At 37.4% G+C, this 26619-nt stretch overlaps 1 protein-coding gene across 4 annotated transcripts in view; it reads left to right on the forward strand.

Annotated features, from left to right (window-relative positions):
* SCAPER (S-phase cyclin A associated protein in the ER) overlaps positions 1 to 26619 on the forward strand; it is a 499446-nt gene that overhangs the window by 406750 nt on the left and 66077 nt on the right. For all 4 annotated transcript variants that reach the window (XM_067029410.1, XM_067029411.1, XM_067029413.1 and 1 more), the window contains one exon: positions 15779 to 16011. In XM_067029410.1, the coding sequence (XP_066885511.1) occupies positions 15779 to 16011 (233 nt within the window). The remainder of the gene's footprint in view (positions 1 to 15778; positions 16012 to 26619) is intronic.

Consider the following 26619-nt stretch of genomic DNA (forward strand, 5'->3'; position numbering starts at 1 on the left):
AAAAAACTAATGTCATATCATATAGTTGAATGGTGTCTAGAACAAGAAAATGACAGTCCCTCTGCAGAATAGAGAGTAACCTGATGGGTAAAGAGAATGTGAATCATGCAAAATAAGAAATAAATGAAGAAACTGGGACTCAATATACATGAGAACTGTTTTTAAATTTCTGAATGGTTCTCCTAGGGACAGGGGAACACCCCTGTTCTGATTGCATAGAGGAATAAGAAGACCAATGACCAGTGGGTCAGTGGAGAGTGATAGGGCTAGGAGCAAGGACAGACATTGACATAAACATAATAAATAATTAGAACTGTCTAAAATTGGAAAGGTCTGCCTTGGTGAATGGTTGGTGGGCACCCTGTGGCTGAGGATGTCAGACCCATATTGAGAAATCCCTACATCATCTGGGAGGGTGAACCAGTTAATGATCTAATCATGGAGCTTTCCACTCTGAGAATCTCTGATTTTCTGTTCTTCAGGTTCCTCCCTCTAGTATTTTATGATGATTTTTTACCTCAACTTTCACTGCTTAACTATTTTCTCACTGTCATCAGTATGCCTGATTCCATCTCCTTTTTCATTGTTTTTTGTTTGTTGGTTCTTTGGTTTTGTTTTTGTCTGTTTCTTTTGTTCCCTGGTCCTTGCTTGTATTCCAAATAGATGGCTTTACTTGAATAACTTCATGATCATAAATAAATTAGGCCTACAGAATCAAAGGATCTGAGAATAAAAAGAGGCCTTAGAGAGTAATCATTGCAACCTCCTACTAAGAAAGATACAATGATGTTGGGATAAGTCACTAAACGTGGAATCAGATGTGCTGAATTTGAGAAGCTGCTTCATCATTTACTGACTTCACAATCTTGTGCATGTTGTTTTACCTTTCTGAGCCTCTGTTTTCTCACTTGCAAAATAGGGATAATAATAGATATATTAGAGGGTTGCTGTAAACATTTAATGAGTTAAATGTTTATAAAAGTACCTCTCTCACCATCTTACTTCCAATAGACTCAATAAATATTAAAGTCAAATGCCATTATTTTATGCATAAAGAATTGGAGACACATAGGGCATGTTGGTAATATTGGCTAAGCTAGAATGAGACCCTGGCTTCCTAGCTCCCGGCACAGTAACGTCAGCATACCAATACTGCTTTGTAAATGCCTCTAGAACCTACTCATTCTTTCATTCCACAAATATTTAGAAGCACCAAGTAGATAGTTGGCACTGGAATTACAGAGACAAATAGCTTACGGTCCAGTAGAAAAGACAGATAACAGACATTTAAAATGCATTGCAGTTAGTGCTGCAATAAAGCAGTGTGCCCAGGGTATTTGGGGACTTCAGTGAGGCACATAACTTAAACTGGCAGGTGGGAAAAATAGAAGACATATCCCATAGACTGCAGCACTGAACTAGGAATAAGAGGTGAAGAAGTAGGATATTGCATAGAGAAGGGAGTAACATGCAAAATTCCTTTCTTTCTTTTACTTACTTTACAAATTCATCTGTATGTGTGACTACATACTTCACATTTTTGTTTTTTAACTGCTGGATTTTTTTTTAATGTTTTTATTCTTTTTTTTCCATTTACTTTTTCTTTTTAAATTTTTTTATACAGCATGTTCTTATTAGTTATCCATTTTATACACATCAGTGTATACATGTCAATCCCAATCTCCCAATTCATCACACCACCACCCCCACCTCCCCACCGCTTTCCCCCTTGGTGTCCATATGTTTTTTCTCTGCATCTGTGTCTCAATTTCTGCTGTTCAAACTGGTTCATCTGTACCATTTTTCTAGGTTCCACATATATACGTTAATGTACGATATTTGTTTTTCTCTTTCTGACTGACTTCACTCTGTATGACAGTCTCTAGATCCATCCACGTCTCTACAAATTACTCAATTTCGTTCCTTTTTATAGCTGAGTAATATTCCATTGTATATATGTACAACATCTTCTTTATCCATTCATCTGTCAATGGGCATTTAGGTTGCTTCCATGACCTGGCTATTGTAAATAGTGCTGCAGTGATCATTGGGCTGCATGTGTCTTTTTGAATTATGGTTTTCTCTGGGTATATGCCCAGTAGTGGGATTGCTGGGTCATATGGTGATTCTATTTTTAGTTTTTTAAGGAACCTCCATACTGTTCTCCATAGTGGCTGTATCCATTTACATTCCCACCAACAGTGCAAGAGGGTTCCCTTTACTCCACACCCTCTCCAGCATTTGTTGTTTGTAGATTTTCTGATGATGCCCATTCTAAATGGTGTGAGGTGATACCTCATTGTAGTTTTGATTTACATTTCTCTAATAATTAGTGATGTTGAGCAGCTTTTCATGTGCTTCTTGGCCATATGTATGCCTTCTTTGGAGAAATGTCTATTTAAGTCTTCTGCCCATTTTTGGACTGGGTTGTTTGTTTTTTTAATATTGACCTGTATGAGCTGTTTATATATTTTGGAGATTAATCTTTTGCCCGTTGATTTGTTTACAAATATTTTCTCCTGTTCTGAGGGCTATCTTTTTGTCTTATTTGTAGTTTCCTTTGCTTTGCAAAAACTTTGAAGTTTCACTAGGTCCCATTTGTTTATTTTTGTTTTTATTTCCATTACTCTAGGAGGTGGATCAAAAAAGATCTTGCTGTGATTTATGTCAAAGAGTGTTCTTCCTGTGTTTTCCTTTAAGAGTTCTATAGTGTCCAGTCTTACATTTAGGTCTCTAATCCATTTTGAGTTTATTTTTGTGTATGGTGTTAGGGAGTGTTCTAATTTTGTTCTTTTACATGTAGCTGTCCAGTTCTCCCAGCACCACTTATTGAAGAGACTGTCTTTTCTCCATTGTATATCCTTGCCTCCTTTGTCATAGCTTAGTTGATCATAGGTGCATGCGTTTATCTCTGAGCTGTCTATCCTGTTCCATTGATCTATATTTCTGTTTTTGTGCCAGTACCATACTGTCTTGATTACTGTAGATTTGTAGTATAGTCTGAAGTCCGGGAGCCTGATTCCTCCAGCTCTGTTTTTTTCCCTCAAGACTGCTTTGGCTATTCAGGGTCTTTTGTGTCTCCATACAAATTTTAAGATTTTTTGTTCGAGTTCTGTAAAAAATGCAATTGGTAATTTGATACAGATTGCATTGAATCTGTAGATTGCTTTGGGTAGTATAGTCATTTTCACAATATTGATTCTTCCAATCCAAGAACATGGTATATCTCTCCATCTGTTTGTGTCATCTTTAAGTTCTTTCATCAGTGTCTTATAGTTTTCTGCATACAGGTCTTTTGTCTCCCTAGGTAGGTTTATTCCTAGGTATTCTATTCTTTTTGTTGCAGTGGTAAATGAGAATGTTTCCTCAATTTCTCTTTCACATTTTTCATCATTTGTGTATAGGAATGCAAGAGATTTCTGTGCATTAATTTTGTATCCTGCAACTTTACCAAATTCATTGATTAGCTCTAGTAGTTTTCTGGTGGTGTCTTTAGGATTCTCTGTGTATACTATCATGTCATCTGCAAACAGTGACAGTTTTACTTCTGCTTTTCCAATTTGTATTCCTTTATTTCTTCTCTGATTGCCGTGGCTAGGACTTCCAAAACTATATTGAATAATAGTGGTGAGAGTGGACATCCTTGTCTTGTTCCTGATCTTAGAGGAAATGCTTTTGGTTTTTCACCATTGAGAATGATGTTTGCTGTGGGTTTGTCATATATGGCCTTTATTATGTTGCAGTAGGTTCCCTCTATGCCCACTTTCTGGAAAGTTTTTATCATACATGGGTGTTAAATTTTGTCAAAAGCTTTTTCTGCACCTATTGAGATGATCATATGGTTTTTATTCTTCAGTTTGTTAATATGGTGTATCACATTGATTGATTTGTGTATAGTCAAGAATCCTTGCATCCCTGGGATAAATCCCAGTTGATCATGGTGTATGATCCTTTTAATGTGTTGTTGGATTCTGTTTGCTAGTATTTTGTTGAGGATTTTTGCACCTATATTCATCAGTGATATTGGTCTGTAATTTTTTTTTTTTTGTAGTATCTTTGTCTGGTTTTGGTATCAGGGTGATGGTGGCCTCACAGAATGAATTTGGGAGAGTTCCTTCCTCTGTAATTTTTTGGAAGAGTTTGAGAAGGATGGGTGTTAGCTCTTCCCTAAATGTTTGATAGAATTCTCCTGTGAAGCCATCTGGTCCTGGACTTTTGTTTGTTGGAAGATTTTTAATCACAGTTTCAATTTCATTACTTGTGATTGGTTTGTTCGTATTTTCTATTTCTTCCTGGTTCAGACTTGGAAGGTTATACCTTTCCAGGAATTTGTTCATTTCTTCCAGGTTGTCCATTTTATTGGCATAGAGTTGCTTGTAGTAGTCTCTTAGGATGCTTTGTATTTCTGAGGTGTCTGTTGTAATTTCTCCTTTTTCATTTCTAATTGTATTGATTTGAGTCCTCTCCCTCTTTTTCTTGATGAGTCTGGCTAATGGTTTATCAATTTTGTTTATCTTCTCAAAGAACCAGCTTTTAGTTTTATTGATCTTTGCTATTGTTTTCTTTGTTTCTATTTCATTTATTTCTGCTCTGATCTTTATGATTTCTTTCCTTCTACTAACTTGGGGTTTTGTTTGTTCTTCTTTCTCTAGTTCTTTTAGGTGTACAGTTAGATTGTTTATTTGAGATGTTTGTTGTTTCTTGAGGTAGGATTGTATTGCTATAAGCTTCCCTCTTAAAACTGCTTTTGCTGCATCCCATAAGTTTTGGATTGTCATGTTTTCATTGTCATTTGTCTCTAGGTATTTTTAGATTTCCTCTTTGATTTCTTCAGTGATCTCTTGGTTATTTAGTAACATATTGTTTAGCCTCCATGTGTTTGTGTTTTTTACATTTTTTTCCCTGTAATTGATTTCTAATCTCATAGTGTTGTGGTCAGAAAGGATGCTTGATATGACTTCAGTTTTCTTAAATTTGCTGAGGCTTGATTTGTGACCCAAGATATTATCAATCCTGGAGAATGTTCCATGCACACTTGAGAAGAAAGTGTAATCTGCTGTTTTTGGATGGAATGTCCTATAAATATCAATTAAATCTGTCTGGTCTGTTGTGTCATTTAAAACTTGTGTTTCCTTATTAATTTTCTGTTTGGATGATCTGTCCATTGGTGTAAGTGAGGTGTTAAAGTCCCCCACTATTATTGTGTTACTGTCAATTTTCTCTTTTATGGCTGTTAGCAATTGCCTTATGTATTGAGGTGCTCCTATGTTGGGTGCATATATATTTATAATTGTTATATCTTCTTCTTGGATTGATCCCTTGATCATTATGTAGTGTCCTTCCTTGTCTCTTATAACAGTCTTTATTTTAAAGTCTGTTTTATCTGATATGAGTATTGCTACTCCAGCTTTCTTTTGATTACCATTTGCATGGAATATCTTTTTCCATCCCCTCACTTTCAGTCTGTATGTGTCCCTAGGTCTGAAGTGGGTCTCTTGTAGACAGCATGTATATGGGTCTTGTTTTTGTATCCACTCAGCCAGTCTATGTCTTTTGGTTGGAGCATTTAATCCATTCACGTTTAAGGTAATTATTGATATGTGTGTTCCTATGACCATTTTCTTAATTGTTTTGGGTTTGTTTTTGTAGGTCCTTTTCTTCTCTTGTGTTTCCCACTTAGAGAAGTTTCTTGAGCATTTGTTGTAAAGGTGGTTTGATGGTGCTGAATTCTCTTAGCTTTTGCTTGCCTTTAAAGCTCTTGATTTCTCCATCGAATCTGAATGAGATCCTTGCCGGGTAGAGTAATCTTGGCTGTAGGTTCTTCCCTTTCATCACTTTAAGTATATCATGCCACTCCCTTCTGGCTTGTAGAGTTTCTGCTGAGAAATCAGCTATTAACCTTATGGGAGTTCCCTTGTATGTTATTTGTTGTTTTTCCCTTGCTGCTTTCAATAATTTTTCTTTGTCTTTAAGTTTTGTCAATTTGATTACTATGTGTCTCAGCGTGTTTCTCCTTGGGTTTATCCTGTATGGGACTTGCTGCACTTCCTGGACCTGGGTGGCTATTTCATTTCCCATGTTAGGAAAGTTTTTGACTATAATCTCTTCAGATATTTTCTCAGGTCCGTTCTCTCTCTCTTCTCCTTCTGGGACCCCTATAACGTGAATGTTGTTGAATTTAATGTTGTCCCAGAGGTCTCTTAGGCTGTCTTCATTTCTTTTCATTCTTTTTTCTTTATTCTGTTCCATGGCAGTGAATTCCAGCATTCTGTCTTCCAAGTCACTTATCCATTCTTCTGCCTCCGTTATTCTGCTATTGATTCCTTCTAGTGTAGTTTTCATTTCAGTTATCGTATTGTTCATCTCTGTTTTTTGTTCTTTAATTCTTCTAGGTCTTTGTTAAACATTTATTGCATCTTCTTGATCTTTGCCTCCATTCTTTTTCTGAGGTCCTGGATCATCTTCACTATCATTATTCTGAATTCTTTTTCTGGAAGGTTGCCTATCTCCACTTCATTTAGTTGTTATTCTGGGGTTTTATCTTGTTCTTCATGTAGTACATAGCCCTCTGCCTTTTCGTCTTGTCTGTCTTTCTGTGAATGTCATGTTTTTATTCTTTCTTTACTTTCTTTCTTTGGCTGTGTCGGGTCTCATTTTTGGCATGCACGATCTTCGTTGAGGCATGCGGGATCTTTCGTTGCAGTGCACTAGCTTCTCTCTAGTTTTGTTGTGCAGGCTTTTCTCTCTCTAGTTGTGGTGCACAGCTCCAGGGTGCATGGGCTCTGTAGTTTTCAGCCCTCGGGCTCTCCTGTTGAGGCACACAAGCTCAGTAGTTGTGGCACATGGGCTAAGTTGCCACACGGCATGTGGGATCCTAGTTCCCTGACCAGGGATCAAACCCACATCCCCTGAAGTTGGAAGGCGGATTCTTTACCACTGGACCACCAGGGAAGTCCTTTAAGTGCTGGTTTAATTTTTAACTTAGAACTTCTGAATATGTTACAATAATTGGGTTTTTAAAATTGAAAATCAATATCTAGGTGCATTCAACAAGATATTTTTTTTAACACCTCCTGCATAGCCAGTGTTGTTTTAGGCACCAGGATCAGAGAATTGAACAAAACAAAATCTTGCCCTCATGGAGCTTATATTCCAGCTTGGAGAGAGAGGAAATACATACTAGTTTAGAAGGTGACCATTGCAATGGGAGAAAAATAAAGCTGAGTAAACAGGAAAGGGAAGTGGGTTTGGGGGAGAAGAATGTAACTTTTAAAGAGATAGTCTGGAAAAGCTTATGGATAAGATGGCATTTGAATAGAGACTTAGAGGAAGAGGGGGATTGAATCATAAGGATACCTGGGAGAAGAGTGTTTAGGCAGAGGAAATAGCAGAGCAAGAGCAAGAGCCATACAGACAAAGTGTAATACATGAATTCAGAGAGGTAATTGGGGAAGTAGACAGATCAGGAAGGGCCTCTTTGGCCATTATGCGGTTTTGGACTTTAGCTTTGCAGGAGATAAGAAGCCAGGGATTCTTTTGAGCAGAAAAATAATATGATTCAACATCAGTAACAAAGAAATTTCCAAGCATCAAGACCACTAAGGCATGCACTATAGAGCTTGCTGAAATTATATTATTTAGGATTTTGGAAAATGTATAAACAGAGTCTGAAAGGCATAAATATATTTAAAAGGGTAATAATATTGGGGATAAAATGCAACATCCTCTTTAATATTGTCTTGATATTGTTTGTGAAATTTTAAAAAGATAATGTTGAAAAACTATTAGCCATTCATATGTAATTTATTTTCATGCTTTCAAGCCAAGTAAATCATCAGGGTAAATATCATTCATGAGTTCTCTTTTTATGCATAATACAACATGAGCATAAATGTTTTATAAAATGTCAATGGTGAAAAGACTCTTGTAGTCTGAAGACAGTTTAGCTAAGGAAACAAAATGGTCCCAGCAATGTGGAAACCTGTGTCTGATGCTGGAGCCCTTCCACATTTTTTTGCCTTTTTTTCCCCTATACTCTGACATTGACTTGACAGGAGCTTTCTAAACAATCTCCTATTGGTTCTCAGTGAGTTTAGTTCATATTCTGACCATTGTGAACACACTCTACAACTTGAAAATACTTAAGCCCAACTTCACAATACTGAAAATTAGTTGGATAGAATTACCACTGATTACCAAGTTAATTTTCTCTCTCATGGAATCATGTTACAGATGGATAGATTTATACTACTAATAAAAGCATCTTTCTGGATTGCAAAAAAGAATGTAGAAAGTTTTCAAAACTACTTTGGTGGTGGGAGGTAGTGGGGGAAAGAAAGAATATGAGCTCGTCTTTTAAAAGTGATAATGACTTTTAATTTAATTTTGCTAAAACACTTTGCCTCAGAGCTTAGCCCTATAGCTATTGGGTTTCTCCTTGGAGTAGGTTTAGAGAAGTAGCACAGTACTTATTCTAGCCCTGATGGTTTCTTCATTCTCAGGAAAGGCTATTTCTCCTCTAGACCATTATTTCCTCAAATATAAAATTTTTAAAAATTGATTCTAAGTTTCTTTCTTGATCTAAAACTATATGAAATATCTGCAAATTTTGAGAAAGCCAAATATTTTTTGAGAGGAAGTAGAAATTTTATTAATAAGAGTATTATATGAAATTCCTTATAGTCTGCTACTACTATAAGAGTAAGCTAATAACCACACCAGTGTATTCTGAAGAAATATACTAAAGGAAATACCTTGCATCCATTGAAGAGAAATTGTGGTTTTTAGATTTCTGTCACTCAGGAGTGACAGATTCAGAAGAGACAAAAGCTACATAGCTCTGTTTTTTCCCAGGCCAGGCCTGGTACGTACCAGCAGGTGGTAGTTACAAGCACTGCTGCATGCTGGGAAGGCAACCTTCCCCTGCCCTCCACAGACCACCCACCCTAGGATGGAATGTGTTCCAGATTCAGGTAAGCCAGGTGTGCAATAGACAGCGGACAGGGGGGAAGGGAGGCTGTTGCTTGCACACCTTTCCTAAAGGACAGGCCCCTCAACTTGCAATGTGCCCTTGGCCCAGCAGCTGTGTTAGAAGGAAGTGCAAACTCAAGTGTTAGTCTATAAGCATATATCAGAACTCTAGGTGTGCATTTCATCTACTAAGTGTCCCAAAAGAGCAGGCTGTTAACGAGTTACTTTACCTCTGGCAAGTAACAGTGATACCCAACTAGACAAAAGACAACAGTGCAGAGTATTGCTCTGAATAGAATATCCTTTACAGTGTAGATACCTTCTCCTTAAAGTTTCTCTTTATCAAATCTCATTCTTGAAGACTTGAAAGAACCTTTTGTCTAACTGAAGATAAACCCCTTCATACTTTAATTCAGTCAATTTTGAAATTCTTTCTTAGATGAAACATCAGTTTCCTATTTAAAACATTGTGGTAAAAGGATTTTAAATCAGCAAAAGAAAAATCTATATAGAAGGATGAGGAGAATTTCTGTGACCATTTGAATAAAATAACATCCTGATGAGACAAAGACTTCACCAAAGGTTACAAGCAAAAGAAAACTCTATTCTCAGCAGTGAAAGGATCAATATTAAATAATTAAATTAGAGAGAAAAAAACAAATTTGGGGCGAAAATGTGATGAGGTGAGGGTCTTAGACTGTTGGAAAATAGGAAACCATAGTGAGAAAATAAAATACTGTTCAGTACAGTGAGGGGCTTTAGACTGAGGTCTGAGGTCCCAGGGTTCACCATGGCAAGCTTGGCTCCTGCGGGCCACAAGTGTTCTTCATATAATTGCCAGATTGTTAGAGAAGTTTTTCAATTTCTGTTTACTTTATTAAAAATTGCCAAAATGGTGTTTCTAAGATTAAGCAGAAAACCCCAATGAAATAGAAAAATCAAAAGTTGTCAGTTGTGGACAGAGAAAATAAGAAAAGTGTAAAAATATATCTGATTTACTTTACATTGAGCTTATTTTGGGGGGGCTGATGAAGAAGTAACATTTGGTCCTTGAACCACATTTATGGTTTCTGAATAATAAGTTTAGCATATTTCACCCATAATTATTCCAACAACCTTTAAATAAAATATTTTCATGCCCTTTGGTCAAGAATAAAGTTCAAATTAATTAAGAGCTTTTAATGGAAGAGACATCAGAAAGGCAATGTTTGGCCCATGATCAGTTTTCACCTCCCTCCAACTGAGACAGTTGCTCCCGAATCCTCAGTAGAAGAGATGGCCAGTGGGAGGAAGTCAGTGTGGAGTAAGAGAAAGCACGTGGGCTTCAGAGTCTGATAAACTCAAGTTCAAGTCCCAGCTCTTCTATTAACTAGCTGTGAAACTTGGACATGTTGCTTGCTATCTCTGAACTTTGATATGTTAATCTGCAAAAATTAAATGTAATGGTATAAGGAAAATGCTTAAGTATCTGGCATAGAAGAAAAACTTAATAAATTTTGTTTTCATCCTTTTTTCTTTGCCCCCCCTCAAATAAGTGAGGCTCATAATTTAGCTTTTTTTTTCATATCATAAGGTTGTCATTTTGAGCATAAACAGTTATACTGATTTGTAGTAAATAATAATTTCAGTGCAAATAAAGATAAGTGAGTCCAGTAAAAAAAATAATAATAACATGTCTCACATTGCAGTGCCCTTAGCATTCTTATATCTGTGTTTTCTTATGCTTCCAGAATTAGTGTTACATTTCGCTACTGCCTACCTCTAAAATGGCTACCACTTCTCTCTTTTATATTGTTCTTTCTGTTCTACTATAAACCAGTAAACCACAGCTTTCTACACTTATTTGTAAAATCAAAGTATACAGGGTCTAAATGACCCTTAGAGTAAGCGGAGCATCACTTTATTCCTTTGACCATGGATGTAGTAGATATTCAAATGTTAGATGAGCAGGTGATTAAATAAATGACACTAATTTGGGTATCTCAGAAGTCTTTAATGTCTTTGTGATTCTCAACTATCTTCTTAAAAGATGCTATTATTGGATAAAATACTTCTAGAGAAGTGAAAGATTGCTAAATGCACATGTATAATGTTTTATTTGAAATACTTAATATCAATACAAGGTTTTTGAAAAAAAAGGAATATGAAAATCTATGATATATGAAGAACCCTGACATTACCCAGAAATGTGTTTCTCATATTCTTTCTGTAGTTTATAAAGGAAAAAGAAACTTGTGTCTTTAGGTGATTTATTGAGTTAATTTTTAAATGTGGCCAATTGAACACACAAGTTACATTCTCTGTCTCTGTAGGCACCCACTAATATTATAGTAAATAGGTAAACAGATAAAGTTCTAACCCCTCAAAGACAAAGAGAATGGAAAGGAAAGGAAAGCAAGTATGTTTTAATCTGGAAAGCAGATGATTGAAAAACAGTTGCCTAAAAGCTAAAACATCAATTAGCAGGCGGTCTTCCTACCAGAAGAAAACCTGTGCAACATAACCCCAGAAGGCTCAAAAATTAGAGTTCCCAAGTATCTCAGAAAATGAGGGTACAAGTAGGGCTGGAAAGAGGAGGATTGGTTGAAAGTCTAAATGAGAGGCAGTTCAGGTGCCCTAGATCCCATCTGCTACATGTACAGCTAAGTGAATGCCCCTCCACAAACACTGGCAGAAGACAAGAGGTTGAACCAAAGTTACTCAGGACATGGGGACACCAGGTACAGCCATACAGAAATCATACAAAAACAAAATGATTAAGTGAAAATCTGTTCCTTAAACACTGAGACACTCAACCCCTTCTTCTATGAACCTCTGAGAAAATGAGCAGGCCATGTCATATACTCTAGGCTTAGAGGGCATAGGAGTCCATTCTTGTGACACTAACTGTCCCAGGAGAATAGACCTATAAATATTGACAGTTGCGATTCCCCAGCTGGGTCTCTGCTTAGTCATCCAAATTGAAGCCCCTCATGCTGACTTTGTATCCAGCTTGTGCTTGGATCTAGATTGTGAAACACTGAAATCCTCTATGCATTAATCGTAAGTATGAACAGAAATCCCCAGATTACCACATATTTAAGGAAAGCCTACAACCTGAAATACAAAAAAAGAACTCAAAGGAAACAAAGACCATGCAGGAGACAAAAGAAAATCTTTAAAAATTAGAATTTCACAGAGATGAGAAAATATGGCAGCCATGAAGCAAAAACAAAGTACTGTAAAAACAAAACATACAGGGAGCCCAAAAGAACTCCTGAAAATTAAAAATACAATTGATGAAATGAAAAATTCAGCAGAAGGGCTGGAAAATAAAGTTAAATTAAGGAAATTGCCTAAGAAGTAGGACAAAGTAAAAAGATATGAAAAGCAGAAGAAAAAAATACAAAAAAATTCAAGACTCAGTTCAGGACCAAAATCCAACAGAGAAAATAAATAAGAGGAAATTAGCAAAGTAATACAAGAGATATCTTTAGAAATGAAACACATGACTTTCAGATTGAAAAGACCATTGAGTTTTTGAACAAAATACGAAGGAAGACCTATACCATGACAGAAGAAATCAGGGGTAAGAAGTGCCTAAAAGTTTCCAGAGAGGACAAAATAGAACATGTACAAAAACGTTAGGAATTAATTGGACTTCTGAAGAACAGTACTTAAAGTAGGAAACAATGGGGCAGTCCTTAAAAACTCTGAAAGAGGGACTTCCCTGGTGGCGCAGTGGTTAAGAATCTGCCTGCCAGTGCAGGGTTTGAGCCCTGGTCCGGGAAGATCCCACATGCTGTGGAGCAACCAAGCCTGTGTGCCACAACTACCGATCCTGCGCTCTAGAGCCCACGAGCCACAACTACTGAGCCCGTGCACCTAGATTCCATGCTCCACAACAAGAGAAGCCACTGCAGTGAGAAGCCCACACATCACAACGAAGAGTAGCCCCCCCTCGCCGCAACTAGAGAAAGCCCACGTGCAGCAATGAAGACCCAACGCAGCCAAAAATAAATTAATAAATAAATAAATTTATTTTTTAAAAAAACTCTGAAAGAAAATTAGTTCCAACCAATATTAGTTCCAACCAAGAATTCTCTATCCATCCAAACTATCAGTCAAGTATAAGGATGAAATAAATACACTTTCAGACCTACGAGGTCTCAACATTTTTCTTCCCATGCACCCTTTCTTTGGAAGTTGTTTGGAATCCAAGAAATAAAGGAATCTAACTCAGGGTCGGGGGGTGGGGTAGAAGGAATTCTTAGGATGAAGATGAAGGGCATCTCAAAATGACAGCTGTGTAGTATGCCTAGAGAGCAACCAGTCCAGATTAGAGCAGGAGGATGGCGGTTTCAGGACAGTTGTCTCCACTGGAGGGAGAAAAAGAATCGGCAATCCCTGATGTGTTTGAACTTGAGAGGAAATTCCATTTTAACCAGAAAGATTGACAATGAACTAGTGATACATACATAAGAAATTCAACATCTGAGTGAAACCAAAAATTTGTACAAGAAAGTAAATGTAATCATTTACTAAATAGCTTAACTGTGAATAATATTTGTACAGTCATAATGGAAGAAACATGCTGTCAGTAGTGCTGTGGACCAGATGTTCTGATTCTCCCCCTCTTACCAAGTACATAGTAGAATGACATTTCTTGTCTCCCTTGTGGCTGAATTGGACTATGTGATTCGTTTGGGCCAATAAGTTGTTAGCAAAAGTGATGTGTCATTTTCAGGCAACTCATTTAATGTTGACACAAGACCCTCCAGAGATATTTTTGGCTCTCTGCCACTGTGACCTACAGTCCTGTGTACTGTTCAATACACTAGCCACCATTTAAATTAAAATTAACTAAAATTAAAAATTCAGTCCCATGTCACACTAACTACATTTGAAGCACTCATTATCCACATGTGACAAGTACAGATGTAGCACAGTATAGATTGAAACATTTCAACCATTTTAGAAAGTTCTGTTGGGCATTGTTGCTCTAAATGATGGTTGCTTTGTCACCTAGACTCTGAAGCAAGGACAACAGGAGCCCCAGCCAGTCTCAGATGAACATGTCATTTGAATGAACAATAAAGCTTTATTGTTTGAAACCACTGAAATTTTTGAGGAATTTTTTACTGGAGCATAACCTAGCTTATCCTGACTTATACAGAAATCCTTGATTCAAACTCAACTCCTAATACCACCTTCTGTATTGGGATAGGCTAGATTATGATTGTCACAGCTTGAAGAAGCTCTGTGACTGTTTTATAGAGTTTCAAAGCGAACTTCTATCAGCACATACTGCAGAAAGATTCTACTGTAATTACTTTGGCTTAGGAATGTCTCAGTGGTTAGAGATGGTCAACTGTCTTGAACAAGGCTATTCTCAGAAAAGTAACTTTCATGGAATGTCTAAATGAACAACAACAATAAACAATGGAGGGAATATTTGCTTGTGTTTATAGAGATCTTCCTTTTGAATCCTAGTGATCATTTATTCCTCTATCTTTTGATAGAACTGGTGCAGATAAAGAATGAGAATGAGGCAAAGACTAGTTGTTACTAAGTAAGTGCATTTGTTAAGTTATTGGTAATAATTTACCAAGTGATTTCCCATTCGTTATCTTATTTGAACTTCATGGTAGTCCTAGCAGGTAGACAGATACAGAACCCAAAGCTTGGAAATGTGAAGTATTTACATACAGTCATGTGACATGCTAGAGGAGGAACTGGAACTTAAATACAGTGCTATCTGATTCCAAGTCCAAACTTCCTTCCTCCCCACCTTTAGTTTCTTGTCTCTGCCCCTTTCTTGGTAGTGAGGCCTTCAGGAGCCCCTCTTCTCTGTGGGAAGAGTGAACCCTTATGTAGCCAGCATCACATGCCAAGGCACAGAGCTCCCAGCCTGGTAATTATGTATCTAGCCACTGTACTTCTAGTAAGAGCTTTCTTTCTCTGCAAGAGCTGATGTTCACACACAGTAGTATTTACTCCTGGTAATAGTAGGAATCACAGTAAGAGTAGCAGTTACAGTAGCAGATGACACTTCTGTAGGACTTACCTATGTGCCAAACATTGTTCTAAGAATTTACATATGTTGATTCATTAGATACTAAGATTATCCTCATTTAACAGTTGAGGAAACTGAGACACAGAAAGGTTAAGGAACATGTCTAAGATCATATAGCTGCAAGGCCAGAACCCAAGCCCAGGTTCTAACTCCTTGTCCAGCTTTTAACAGGCATATTACTTCCTGTAAACCATAAATAAACAGAGCTCAATATGACCCTATGTATTAGGCAAAAAACTATTTTACCATTTTGTAATAAGAAATGCAAATTTTTTCCTAAGAGAGGAATTTAGATTAGATATTTTAAAAATTCACTTTAACAAGAAACAGTGCTATCAGTTTACCAACTGGTTTGTTTTCTGAGTTTATACAAATTTGTAATATACTTTATTCAATTGAATAACGAATGTTTATTGAGTGCTTATTATGCACCTAGGCATGAGCTAAGCATTTTATGTTATTAGCTTATTTAATCCTCACAAGAACCCTATGTTATAGGTAATGTCATTATCCCTGTTTTATAAATGAGAAAATTGAAGCTTAGAAGTAGCAACCTACCCAAGGTCACCCAGCTAGCGGGTGCAAAGCTGAGATTTGAACTTGACAATCAGACCTTAGAACCAATACTCAAACATTCAGATGGCACCTCTAGAATTTCAAAATTATTTATGATTCCAGAAATTTTCCATATCATCTCTGTTCATTTTTGGTGGTTTTATTGAAACACAATTACTGTATTTTTTTTCCATCTAGGTTTATGTTCCAGATGAAAATAATGCTATTTTGGGAAGAAATACAAATAAGCAAGTTTTCGAAGGCTTGACAACTGGACTTCTCAAAGTCAGTGCTGTGGTTTTTGGCTGCCTGATTGCCAATCGACCAGATGGAAACAGCCAGCCAATTACACCAAAAATATCAACACAGGAAATGAAAAGCAAACCCTCACAAGGTGATGCTTTTAACAGTCGAGTTCAGGACCTCATCAGGTAAATTTCTAGATTTCTTAAAACTGTCTTTTTGTTAAAAAATATATATTAAAATAATTTAAGTCTCAGGGCCCATGTGATGGCAATCTTTCTCACACCATCCACAAATTCCTAATACAAAATATACCACATTTTGTAGAGAGAAGGAAAATCCTATTAATGAAAAGCATTACAGTTAGAGCTTATTTGTCTTCCTTGATATTTAGATATTTGATATTAGAATAGGTAGTGTCCAAGCTTTTTATAACTTTTTTTGCTGTCAACTCTTTCCAACTCAAAGAATTTCTAAGAATTTCCCTATCTCAGGTCATCTCTGGTTATAAATTTGGTTCAGATTTAAAACAGTAATAATAGCTATCATTTATGGAGCACCCATTATGTGTAAGGTACTGTAGTAGAGGCTTTACAGCCCTATAAGTGTAGGATTTCTAATACAGACTTTGTAGGTAGGGAGATTGCTCAGTGAGGTTAAGTGCTTTGCCCAATGTTATGTACTGAATAAGTTTAAAAGTTAAGTAGGAGAGTTGAGACTGGAACTCAGGTCTAGCTGTACTCCCAACAGCTGTATGTTTTCCACTACACAAATGTGGCAATTCCTAACACCTGTTCAAGGTCAACCCTGCTTCCTTCCAAGGTCACCTTCTCTCCTGGGAAATTTATTCCTACTTTGACATCTGAATTCTTTTTCCCTCATGAATCTGGAATCAGGTAGGACATTTAATTTCCCAGCAGGGTTCCATCTGGTGTTAATCAATTACCTGTCCCACCTATCAGAAACTCCTCTGTGATCTGCACTGATCTCTGACTTCCAAAACCCATGCAATTTGTTACTCTCTGAAACTTATAGTAGGTTCATAGGAGAAAGAGAATGCCCTCTTCTGCATTTGCTTCTTTCACAGTTCATAAATTTTACACTGGTCTCTTGTAGTGCTTTCTTGAAAACAGTTGTTTCATTCAGTATCTTTCTTACCCTTGATTACTTTGTTAACTTGTCCCTTCCATCTGCCTGCCCTCTTTCCCCAGGCATATTTATTGCTAGAGAGTACTAGGCCCTTTGGGTCCACAACCATTTATCATACAGCACTTGACTTTGACCCTCCCTGGCCTTTCTCTCAGTTGCTTGATCCCATTCAATTTCCCCATGTCCTTTTGGTCATTGTAGAACTTGGCACTCTTTGCTGATGAATGCCATTCAGCCCCAGCATTCTCCCTGGGGCTACTCTGTGATGCAGCAACCCTGCATTCTTGTCATCCAGACAGCTTAGCCACATGCCTCAGCTGTGGGGCAGAAGGTCCAGCCAAGTGCTTCAATGCAATTCTGGTGGGCCTTCTGGGAGAAAGTACCTACATTTTTACATATATTATTATAGTTACCAGATCCTTTGTAAAAAGAAGGTTATTGGGGAAAAAAAAAAATAACAGTGGTAACCTGCCAAACCAAATAACTCATGTAACTTAAAAAGGGTGATTGACAAGTACAGTACTTCAGTACAAAACCATGCCACTCTTTATCTGACTTGAACCACTTTTGGTAAATATTGCTTTCTTGCAGATAATGCATTTTAGGCTGGCTTGATGATCCCTATATATAGAACCACAAACCTTATATCAAATCTTCTTAATGAAGCAAACAGAACATGTTTAACTACTTTCATGCTTTCTTTCTCACCTTCTCAAATATGAAGTGACAGGAAATCTCACACCACTCCCTGCTACAGCTTGTGCATTTTTTGTCAGTTTATATCTCTAGCATTGTAAAGTTGTGAGGAAAGCGTTCCAACACAGTCTTTGGCACTATTCTCTGACCTGTACCCCTAAGGTAGAGCTGGAACAGGGCACATCACCCTGACATATGTCCCTGTTCTCTCCTTATCTGGCATAGAAGAGGCAAGAGAGTGTCTAACCAAGATGAGGTAATAACAGTGTTTATTCTAATTATTTTACATGGTTTAGTCAAGTTTCTAGATCTAAGGGATCCTCAAATATTTATCACCTCAAAATATGATCACTTGTACTCACTTTGTGTCAGACACTTCACAAGGTCCTGGGATAAAAAATTAAATTAAATTAAAAAACCTTTAGGGGCTTCCCTGGTAGCGCAGTGGTTGCAAGTCCGCCTGCCGATGCAGGGGACACGGGTTCGTGCCCCGGTCCGGGAAGATCCCACATGCCGCGGAGCTGCTGGGCCCTTGAGCCATGGCCGCTGAGCCTGCACGTCCAGAGCCTGTGCTCCGCAACGGGAGAGGCCACAACAGTGAGAGGCCCGTGTAACGCAAAAAAAAAAAAAAAAAAAAACACCTTTAACAGAATATCCAAATAATATCTTTCAGCTATCAAACATCAGAATTTTTTTTTCTATAAGATGCAAATATTGTCAGTGTCAAGTGTTTAGCATAGTTCTAGGAAAGCAGTATTGTGTGTAGGGTAGAAGCAGATTGCAATTTGAAAAAACTCTGGTTTGAAATTTGTTCAGGAAATGCATCAAACCTGAAGCTCTGCAATTCTGTTTTTTTCCCAGCTTTACTGAGATATGGGTGACATATAACATTGTGTAAGTTTAAGTTGTACAATGTGATGATTTGCTACACATATATATTGTAAAATGATTGCCACAGTAGCATTCATTAACACCTCCCATCAGCTTACATAATTACCATGTGTATGTGTGTGTGTGTTGAAACATTTAAGAGCTACTCTCTTAGCAACTTTCAAGTATGTAATACAGTATTGTTATTTTTAGTCACCATGTTATACGTTACATCCCCAGATCTTATTCATCTTATAAATGGAAGTTTGTACCCTTTGACCAACATCTCCCCATTTCCTCGACCCTCCACCCCAGCCTCTGGCAACCACCATTCTACTCTCTGTTTCTGTGAGTTCAGCTCTTTTAGTTTCCACATGTAAGTGAGAACATATAGGATTTATCCTTTACTGTCTGACTTATTTCACTTAGCATAATGCCTTATATGAATGACCACCCATATTGTCACAAATTGCAAGATTTCCTTTTTTTTTTTTTTTTTTTTCTTTGCGGTACGTGGGCCTCTCGCTGTTGTGGCCTCTCCCGTTGCGGAGCACAGGCTCCGGACGCGCAGGCTCAGTGGCCATGGCTCACGGGCCCAGCCGCTCCGCGGCATGTGGGATCTTCCCGGACTGGGGTACAAACTCGTGTCCCCTGCATCGGCAGGCAGACTCTCAACCACTGTGCCACCAGGGAAGCCCAATTTCCTTATTTTTTATGGCTGAATAATATTTCTGTGTGTGTGTGTGTGTGTGTGTGTGTGTGTGTGTGTGTGTGTGTGTGTGTGTGTGTGTGTATTTACCACTTTTCTTTATCCATTTATCTGTTGATGGACACTTTGTTTCCATGTCTCAGCTATTCTGGATAATGCTGCAGTGAACATGGGAATGCAAGTATCTCTTCAAGATAGTGATTCACTTCCTTCAGATATATACCCAGAAGTGGAATCGATAGATCATATGGTGGTTCTGTTTTGAATCTTTTGAAGAATCGCCATACTGTTTTTCATAGTGGCTTTACAAATATACTTTCCCACCAACAGTGTACAAAGGTTCACTTTTCTCTCCACATCCTTGGCAATATTATCTCTTGGTTTTTCGGGACTTTTTGGTTTTGTGTTTTTGTTTTTGATAATAACCATTCTAACAGGTGTGAGGTGGTATCTCGTTGTGGTTTTAATTTGCATATCCCTGATGATTAGTGATGTTGAATGTCTTTTCCTATACCTATTGGCCATTTGTATATGTTCTTTGGAAAACTGTCTATTCAGGTCCTTTGCCCATTTTTTAATTGGATTATTTGTGTTTTTACCATTGAATTGTAGGAGTTCCTTATTTTTTCGAATATTAACCCCTTATCCAGTATATGGTTTGCAAATATTTTCTCCTGTTCTGCAGGTCGCCTTTTCATTTTTTTGATTGTTTCTTTTTCTGTGCAGAAGTTTTTAAGTTTGAAGTAGTCCCACTTGTTTATTTTGCTTCAGTTGCTTGTGCTTTTGGTGTCATATCCAAAAAAATATTACCAAGACCAATGTCAGGTTTTTTCCTCTATGCTTTCTTTTAGGAGTTTCATGGTTTCAGGTCTTACATTTAAATCTTTCATACGTTTTGAGTTCTTTTTTCGGGAATGGTGTAAGATAGGGGTCCAGTTTCATTCTTCTGCATGTAGTTATCTGATTTTCCCAGCACTGTTTACTGAAGAGAGTATCCTTTCCCCAGTGAGTATTCTTGGCTTCTTTGTCAAATATTCATAGACCAGATATGCATGGGTTTATTTCTGGTCTCTCAATTCTGTTCCATTGGTCTACATGTCTCTTTTTATGCCAGTACCATACTATTTGGATTGCTGCAGCTTTGTAATATAGATTGAAATCAGGAAATGTAACACCTCCAGCTTTGTTGTTCTTTCACAGGATTCCTTTGGCTATTCATGGTCTTTTGCTGAAGCACAATTCTTTTCATCATGTTCAATTAGAAATTTATATCTGTCTCTCAAAACAGGGAAATCAAAATTTGCAACCAAGAGGCAAATAGATGAGTCCCAGTCACTGATACCAGCCTTTTGTAGTCAAAAATTAGTAAACAAACTGTACTTTAGCCAAGCACTTTCCTAGCTGCTAGGATGTACTACAGGCACCTCAGGCTCCACAAGTTCAAAACTGAACACCTTATCTTTCCACGCAAAGGAGATACTTTTCCTGTGTCTTCTGTCCTTATCTGTAGCACCAGTATCCCATTCAGTTACTTAAGCCAGCATTCTGAGCATTGTCAAAAACCCTTCACAATCCTTTACCAAACCAATATCAAATTAAGTCTTTAGTACCTATTGATTCTACCTTGTAAATACCTCAGATTTCTTACCTTTGCTCCATTGCTACTTCTCTAAGAGTGCAGTCTCTCTTGCAATAGCAGATAGCTTGCCTCTGCCTCTATCCCCATTCCCCTTTTTAAAATAGCTTGTTTCCTAATTATAAAATTAATATGTGCTCAGTGAGAAAAACAATTTTAAAAACACAGAAAAGCATAATGGATTTTGTTGAATACACAAAAATTATCTTTAATCTCACCACCCAAAGATAATCATTGGTTTTATTTTGGTTTTGGTACATATATATGTGGTTATTTTATGAAAAAAATTGTAATACTTATACACATTGTTTGGTCGTACTTTTTTTTAAGTGCTTTTTTCCAAATCAACAGAAACTTGCAAATGAATTTTTACTAGCTTTCCAAGTATTTAATTATGTAGCCATGATTTGCTTCAGGTAACCTATTATTACTTATATAGGTTTATTCTAGTATTTTACTCTTACAGATAATACTGTAAAGAACATCTTTCCCTACAATTGATTATTGTCTTCTATTAAACATTGAGAAGTATAATTTGGGGGTCAACGAATATGCATTAAAGATTTTGATCTATATTGCCAAATTGTCCTACATAAAGATTACATATGAGTACGTCCTTGTACCCTCAGCCTAGATGCTGTCGGATATCATCATTCTTTTGAGTCTTAGCCAAACTTAGAGGCAAAAATATTTCATTTTTTATATTAATAGTTATATAGAACATTTTTTAATGTTCACTGGCCATTTTAATTATTTTGTGAGTTGCCTGTTCATGTACTTTGCCCATTTTTCTATTGGAGGTATTGACTTTTTTAATTGTAAAAGCTCTTCATGTATTAAAACCATTAGGCACATGCATAGAGGGGCAACCATATGAAAGATAGCAAGAGGGCAGCCATCTGGAAGCTAAAAAGAGAGGCCTCAGAAGAATCCAACCCTGCTGGCACCTTGATCTTGGATTTTTTTGGCTTCCAGAACTTTGCTGAGCTATGGATGGAATGTGCTAAAGAACAGCTAACCATCTTGTACTATGAAATGGACTCCAGTGCTGTAGATGATGCTCCTATTTGTCAGGATCACTGTTGATTCCCTGTGATAATTCTCTGTTTACAAGTCTTAGTTCATGACTTTTGATCAGATTGTATCATCAAACAGATGGCCTCACAAGAAAACCAGATAGTAACTATCCATAGACAAGAAACCATTGTGAAAACTCAGAATGCAGGAGGTAGATGAGACTGAAGCATCTCCCCCCGGACATCAGAGATCAAGAAGTACCACATTAGAAGGGTAAGAGGAGCAGCTACACTCTGACTACAACAGCCCTCCCACAGGCCAGCACAACACTGCATGAGCCTGCATGCCCCCACAAGCCTGTGGTTTCTCCAGTGGGAAGAGGGAGCCCAAATGGACATCCAGCTCTCCCAGCATTGTGGGACAGTTCCACTTGGGTCTCACCTCACTGAGATTGCTGGGGGAATCTGCAGAGCTTGACCACTGATGATCAAGTAGAAAGGTGTGGAGGGGCTGACAGCAGTCAGCACTCAGATCTTGGTGGACAGTATTGCTGCTTGCAGTGGTGCCCAAGCAGAGATCCCAGGCAGCAGCTCTGCCCATCTGTGGAACTGAGCCTGTAGCCCCATCTGGCCACGGAGCTCAGTTGGCAGTTCTGCTGATTAGGGTCCCCAGTCCCCAGACTGTGCTGGCTGTAGAGCTTGTTTTACCACACAACCTGGACAAGAAAGCAAATTATCATCCTTGCTCTCTAGCTCAGCATTGCCTTCATTCTGACCATCCAGGAAGGCCAGCTGGGGAACCCAGGCAGCTGCAAAGCCCATACTACAGCCCTTCTTAGGCAGGGAACCAAGCCAGCAGAACTACCCAACTGTTGAGCTTAGCCTCTCACCCCACATAACCAGAAAGAGTGAACAGTAACCCTGAGCAGTCTTAGAGCCCAGCTATTGTCCCACTCAACTACAGAGCATAGCCTGCATCCCCACCCCACAGTGGAGCCCAGACAAAGACTCTCCCAACCACAGAGACAGTTTCTTTACCCACCCAACTATGGGATATAAATGGAGGCCCCTCGCAACCAGAGAGGCCAGCCAGCGACCTTGCTCAACATCAGAGCACAGCGAGCAGCCAACCTGATCAAGAAGCCCAGCCTGTGGCACAGCCTTTCAGAATACTGAAGGAAAAAACTGTCAGCCAAGACTGCTGTACCCAACAATGCTGTCCTTCAGGAATGAAGGAAAAATAAAGACTTTGCCAAACAAACAAAAGCTGAAGAAGTTCATCACCACTAGACCTGCCTTACAAGAAATACTAAAGGGCATTCTTCAAGTTTAAAGAAAAGGATGATAGGGACTTCCCTGGTGATCCAGTGGTTAAGACTCTGCACTCCCAATGCAGGGGGCCCAGATGCAATCCATGGTCAGGGAACTAGATCCTACATGCCGCAATTAAAGATCCCACATGCTGCAACTAAAGATCCCACATGCTGCAATGAAGATCCCGCATGTGGCAATGAAGATCCCGCATGCCCCAACTCAGACCCAGCACAGCCAAATAAATAAATAATAATTTTTTTAAAGAAAAGGATGATAAGTAATAACATAAAAACATATGGATGGGCTTCCCTGGTGGCGCAGTGGTTAAGAATCCACCTGCCAGTGCAAGGGACATGGGTTCAAGCCCTGGTCCGGGAAGATCCCACATGCCATGGAGCAACTAAGCCCATGCACCACAACTACTGAGTCTGCACTCTAGAGCCTGCGAGCCACAACTACTGAGCCCACATGCTACAATTACTGAAGCCCGCGCACCTAGAGCCCGTGCTCCACAACAAGAGAAGCCAATGAGATGAGAAGCCTGTGCACCGCAACAAAGCGTAGCCCCCACTCACCACAACTAGAGAAAGCCCACATGCAGCAATGAAGACCCAGTGCAGCCAAAACTAAAATAAATAAATTTTTTAAAAGACGAAAAAAAACATAGGGATATGTAATACTCACTGGTAATGGTAAACATATAGTCAAAATTCAATCCTCTCGTATTGTAATGGTGGTGCATAAAATTCACTTACAAGTCTAGTTTGAAAGTTAAAAATCAAACATAATAGATATAAACATCACCACAGTAATTTGTTATTGAATGAACACTATAAAAATACATAAATTATAATATGAATAACCTAAAATATGAGGAGGGAGAAATAAAAGTACAGTTGACTCTTGAACAACACAGGTTTAAAATGTGCAGGTCCACTTACATGCAGGTTTTTTTCAATAAATACTACAGTGCTACACAGTCTGTGGTTCGTTGAATCTGTAGATGCAGAACCGAGGGTATGGAGGGCCAGTGATGGGACTTGAACATCTGTGGATTTGGGTATCTATAGTGGATCCTGGGACCAATTCCCCACAAATACTGAGGGACAACTGTATAAAGTTTCTGTATGCTATCAAACTTGTTATCAACTTAAAATAGGATGTAATATATATGTTTTATTTAAGCCTCTACAAACCTGTAGTAGATACATATAGTGTAAGGAAGTCAAAGCATACTGCCACAAGAAGTCATCAAATCACAAAAGAAGACAGCAAGAGGAAGCAAGGATCAAAGGATCTAAAAAACAGAAAATAATTAATGAAATGACAATAGTAAGTCCTTACCAATCAGTAACTATCAATACGTTAAGTGTAAATGGACTAAATTCTCCAATCAAAAGACATAGAGTGGCTGAAGGGATAAAAAAAACAATATCCAACAATATGATGCCTATAAGAGACTCATTTTAGCTTTAAAGACACACATAGGCTGAGAGCAAAGGAGTGGAAATAGATATTTCAAGGAAATGGTAAGCAAAAGAAAGCAGGGGTAGCTATATTTATATCAGACAAAATAAATTTTAAGCTAAAAATCGTTAAAAGAGACAAAGAAGGTCATCATATGATAGAGAGGTCAATCCACCAAGAATATGACAGTGGTGTGGTAAATATTTATGCACCCAACATCAGAGCACCTAAATATATAAAACTGATACTAAAAGAACTAAAAGGAGAACAAAACAACAATACCATAATATGTCGGGACTTTAATACCCCACTCCCAACAAATAGATAGACCTTCCAGACAGGGAATCAATAAGGAAACAGCAGATTTAAACAACACTGTAGGCCAAAAGAACCTAACAGACATATATGGAACACTCCATCCAACAGCAGCGGAATACATATTGTTCTCAAATACACATGGAACAATTTCTAGGATGAATCCTATGTTACGGCACAAAACAAGTTTCAACAATTCAAGAACACAGAAATTATATCAAGTATCTTTTCCAATCACAGTGGTGTGAAACTGGAAAACAGTAACATTTTACACTAAATACATATGTCAAATCATCACATTGTACACCTTAAACTTACATGATGTATATATCAACTATATCTCAATAAACATGGGGGAAAAATACATTAGCCCTTCATCTTACAGGTTTCAAATGCTTTTTCTGTTTGTCATTATTACCTTTTAAAATATTTAAGTTTTCTATTATTTTACGATGAAGTATATCAACATACCCCTAACAGAATTATCAATACCTATGTACCAATTTGACAACATTTTTCAGTAACCAATAACATTTTTCCATATTGTCTTAGATCTTTTTTCTTATTGGTAAAAAACCAAACATTGTAGATACAGCTAACTCCCCATCTCCATCCCTTTCCCCTTACTCTCGCTCAAGATGTAAATCACTATGTTAGAGTGTGTGTATATAGTTCCTATGCATTTTAATAAAATTTTTATATGTGTGATATATATATGTATATATGTAAATATATACAAATATATATAAATATATTTGTGTATATAAAATTTATATGTATATATTTATATATAATAAATATCCATAAACAGTATATTCTTTCTATTTTTTGTGTGTATTTAAAATTTACATAAATGCCATCATACTATTTTGTCAGTTTCTATGTTCACATAACATGGGGTTGAGATCTATTTATGTTGATGCATATAAATCTGATAAATTTATTTTAACTGCTCTACAGATTCTATTAAATGAATAAATTCCCAGTTTGTCCATTTTCTATTTGAGGGCAATAGTTTCTATTTTTTCACTATTTCAAGCAATGATACAATGAATATCCTTGTAGAAACCTTCTTTTGCACCTATATGGGAGTTTCTCAAGTTTATATGCCTACAGTAGGAATTTATGAATGTTATGATAAATGCATGTCCAACTTTACCAAGTAACACCAAATTGTTCTCCAAAGTGATTTTACAGATTTCACTTTCCATCAGTAAAGGATAGGAATTCCATTTCCTCATATCCTTATCAGTGTTTTATATTAACTCACTGATTTTTGTCAGTCTAATATTTGTGAAATGGTATTTTGTGTTGTCTTCATTTTCATTGTATTTATGATTAGTAAGTTTGCATGCATCTATTTTTACAATACTGCTATTATTACTACTAGTAACAATAAAACTAATAATAAAATGTGTCAACTTCTTTGCATGTATTAGCTTATCAGTCACTTATTACAAGAACCTTATACTAACATTCTATTACATTAAAAAGGAAACAGACTAAGAAGGGCAAGATAATTTGCCCAAGGTCATCCAGTAACTTGCAGGGCTAAGGTTCAATATGTCAATATGTCATTTTCCTTCATTATAAGATTAGGGTTAATGGTCATCATTTCATACTT

Source organism: Kogia breviceps, chromosome 3 (assembly GCF_026419965.1).
Source record: "Kogia breviceps isolate mKogBre1 chromosome 3, mKogBre1 haplotype 1, whole genome shotgun sequence".
In the NCBI taxonomy this organism is placed as follows: Eukaryota; Metazoa; Chordata; class Mammalia; order Artiodactyla; family Physeteridae; genus Kogia; species Kogia breviceps.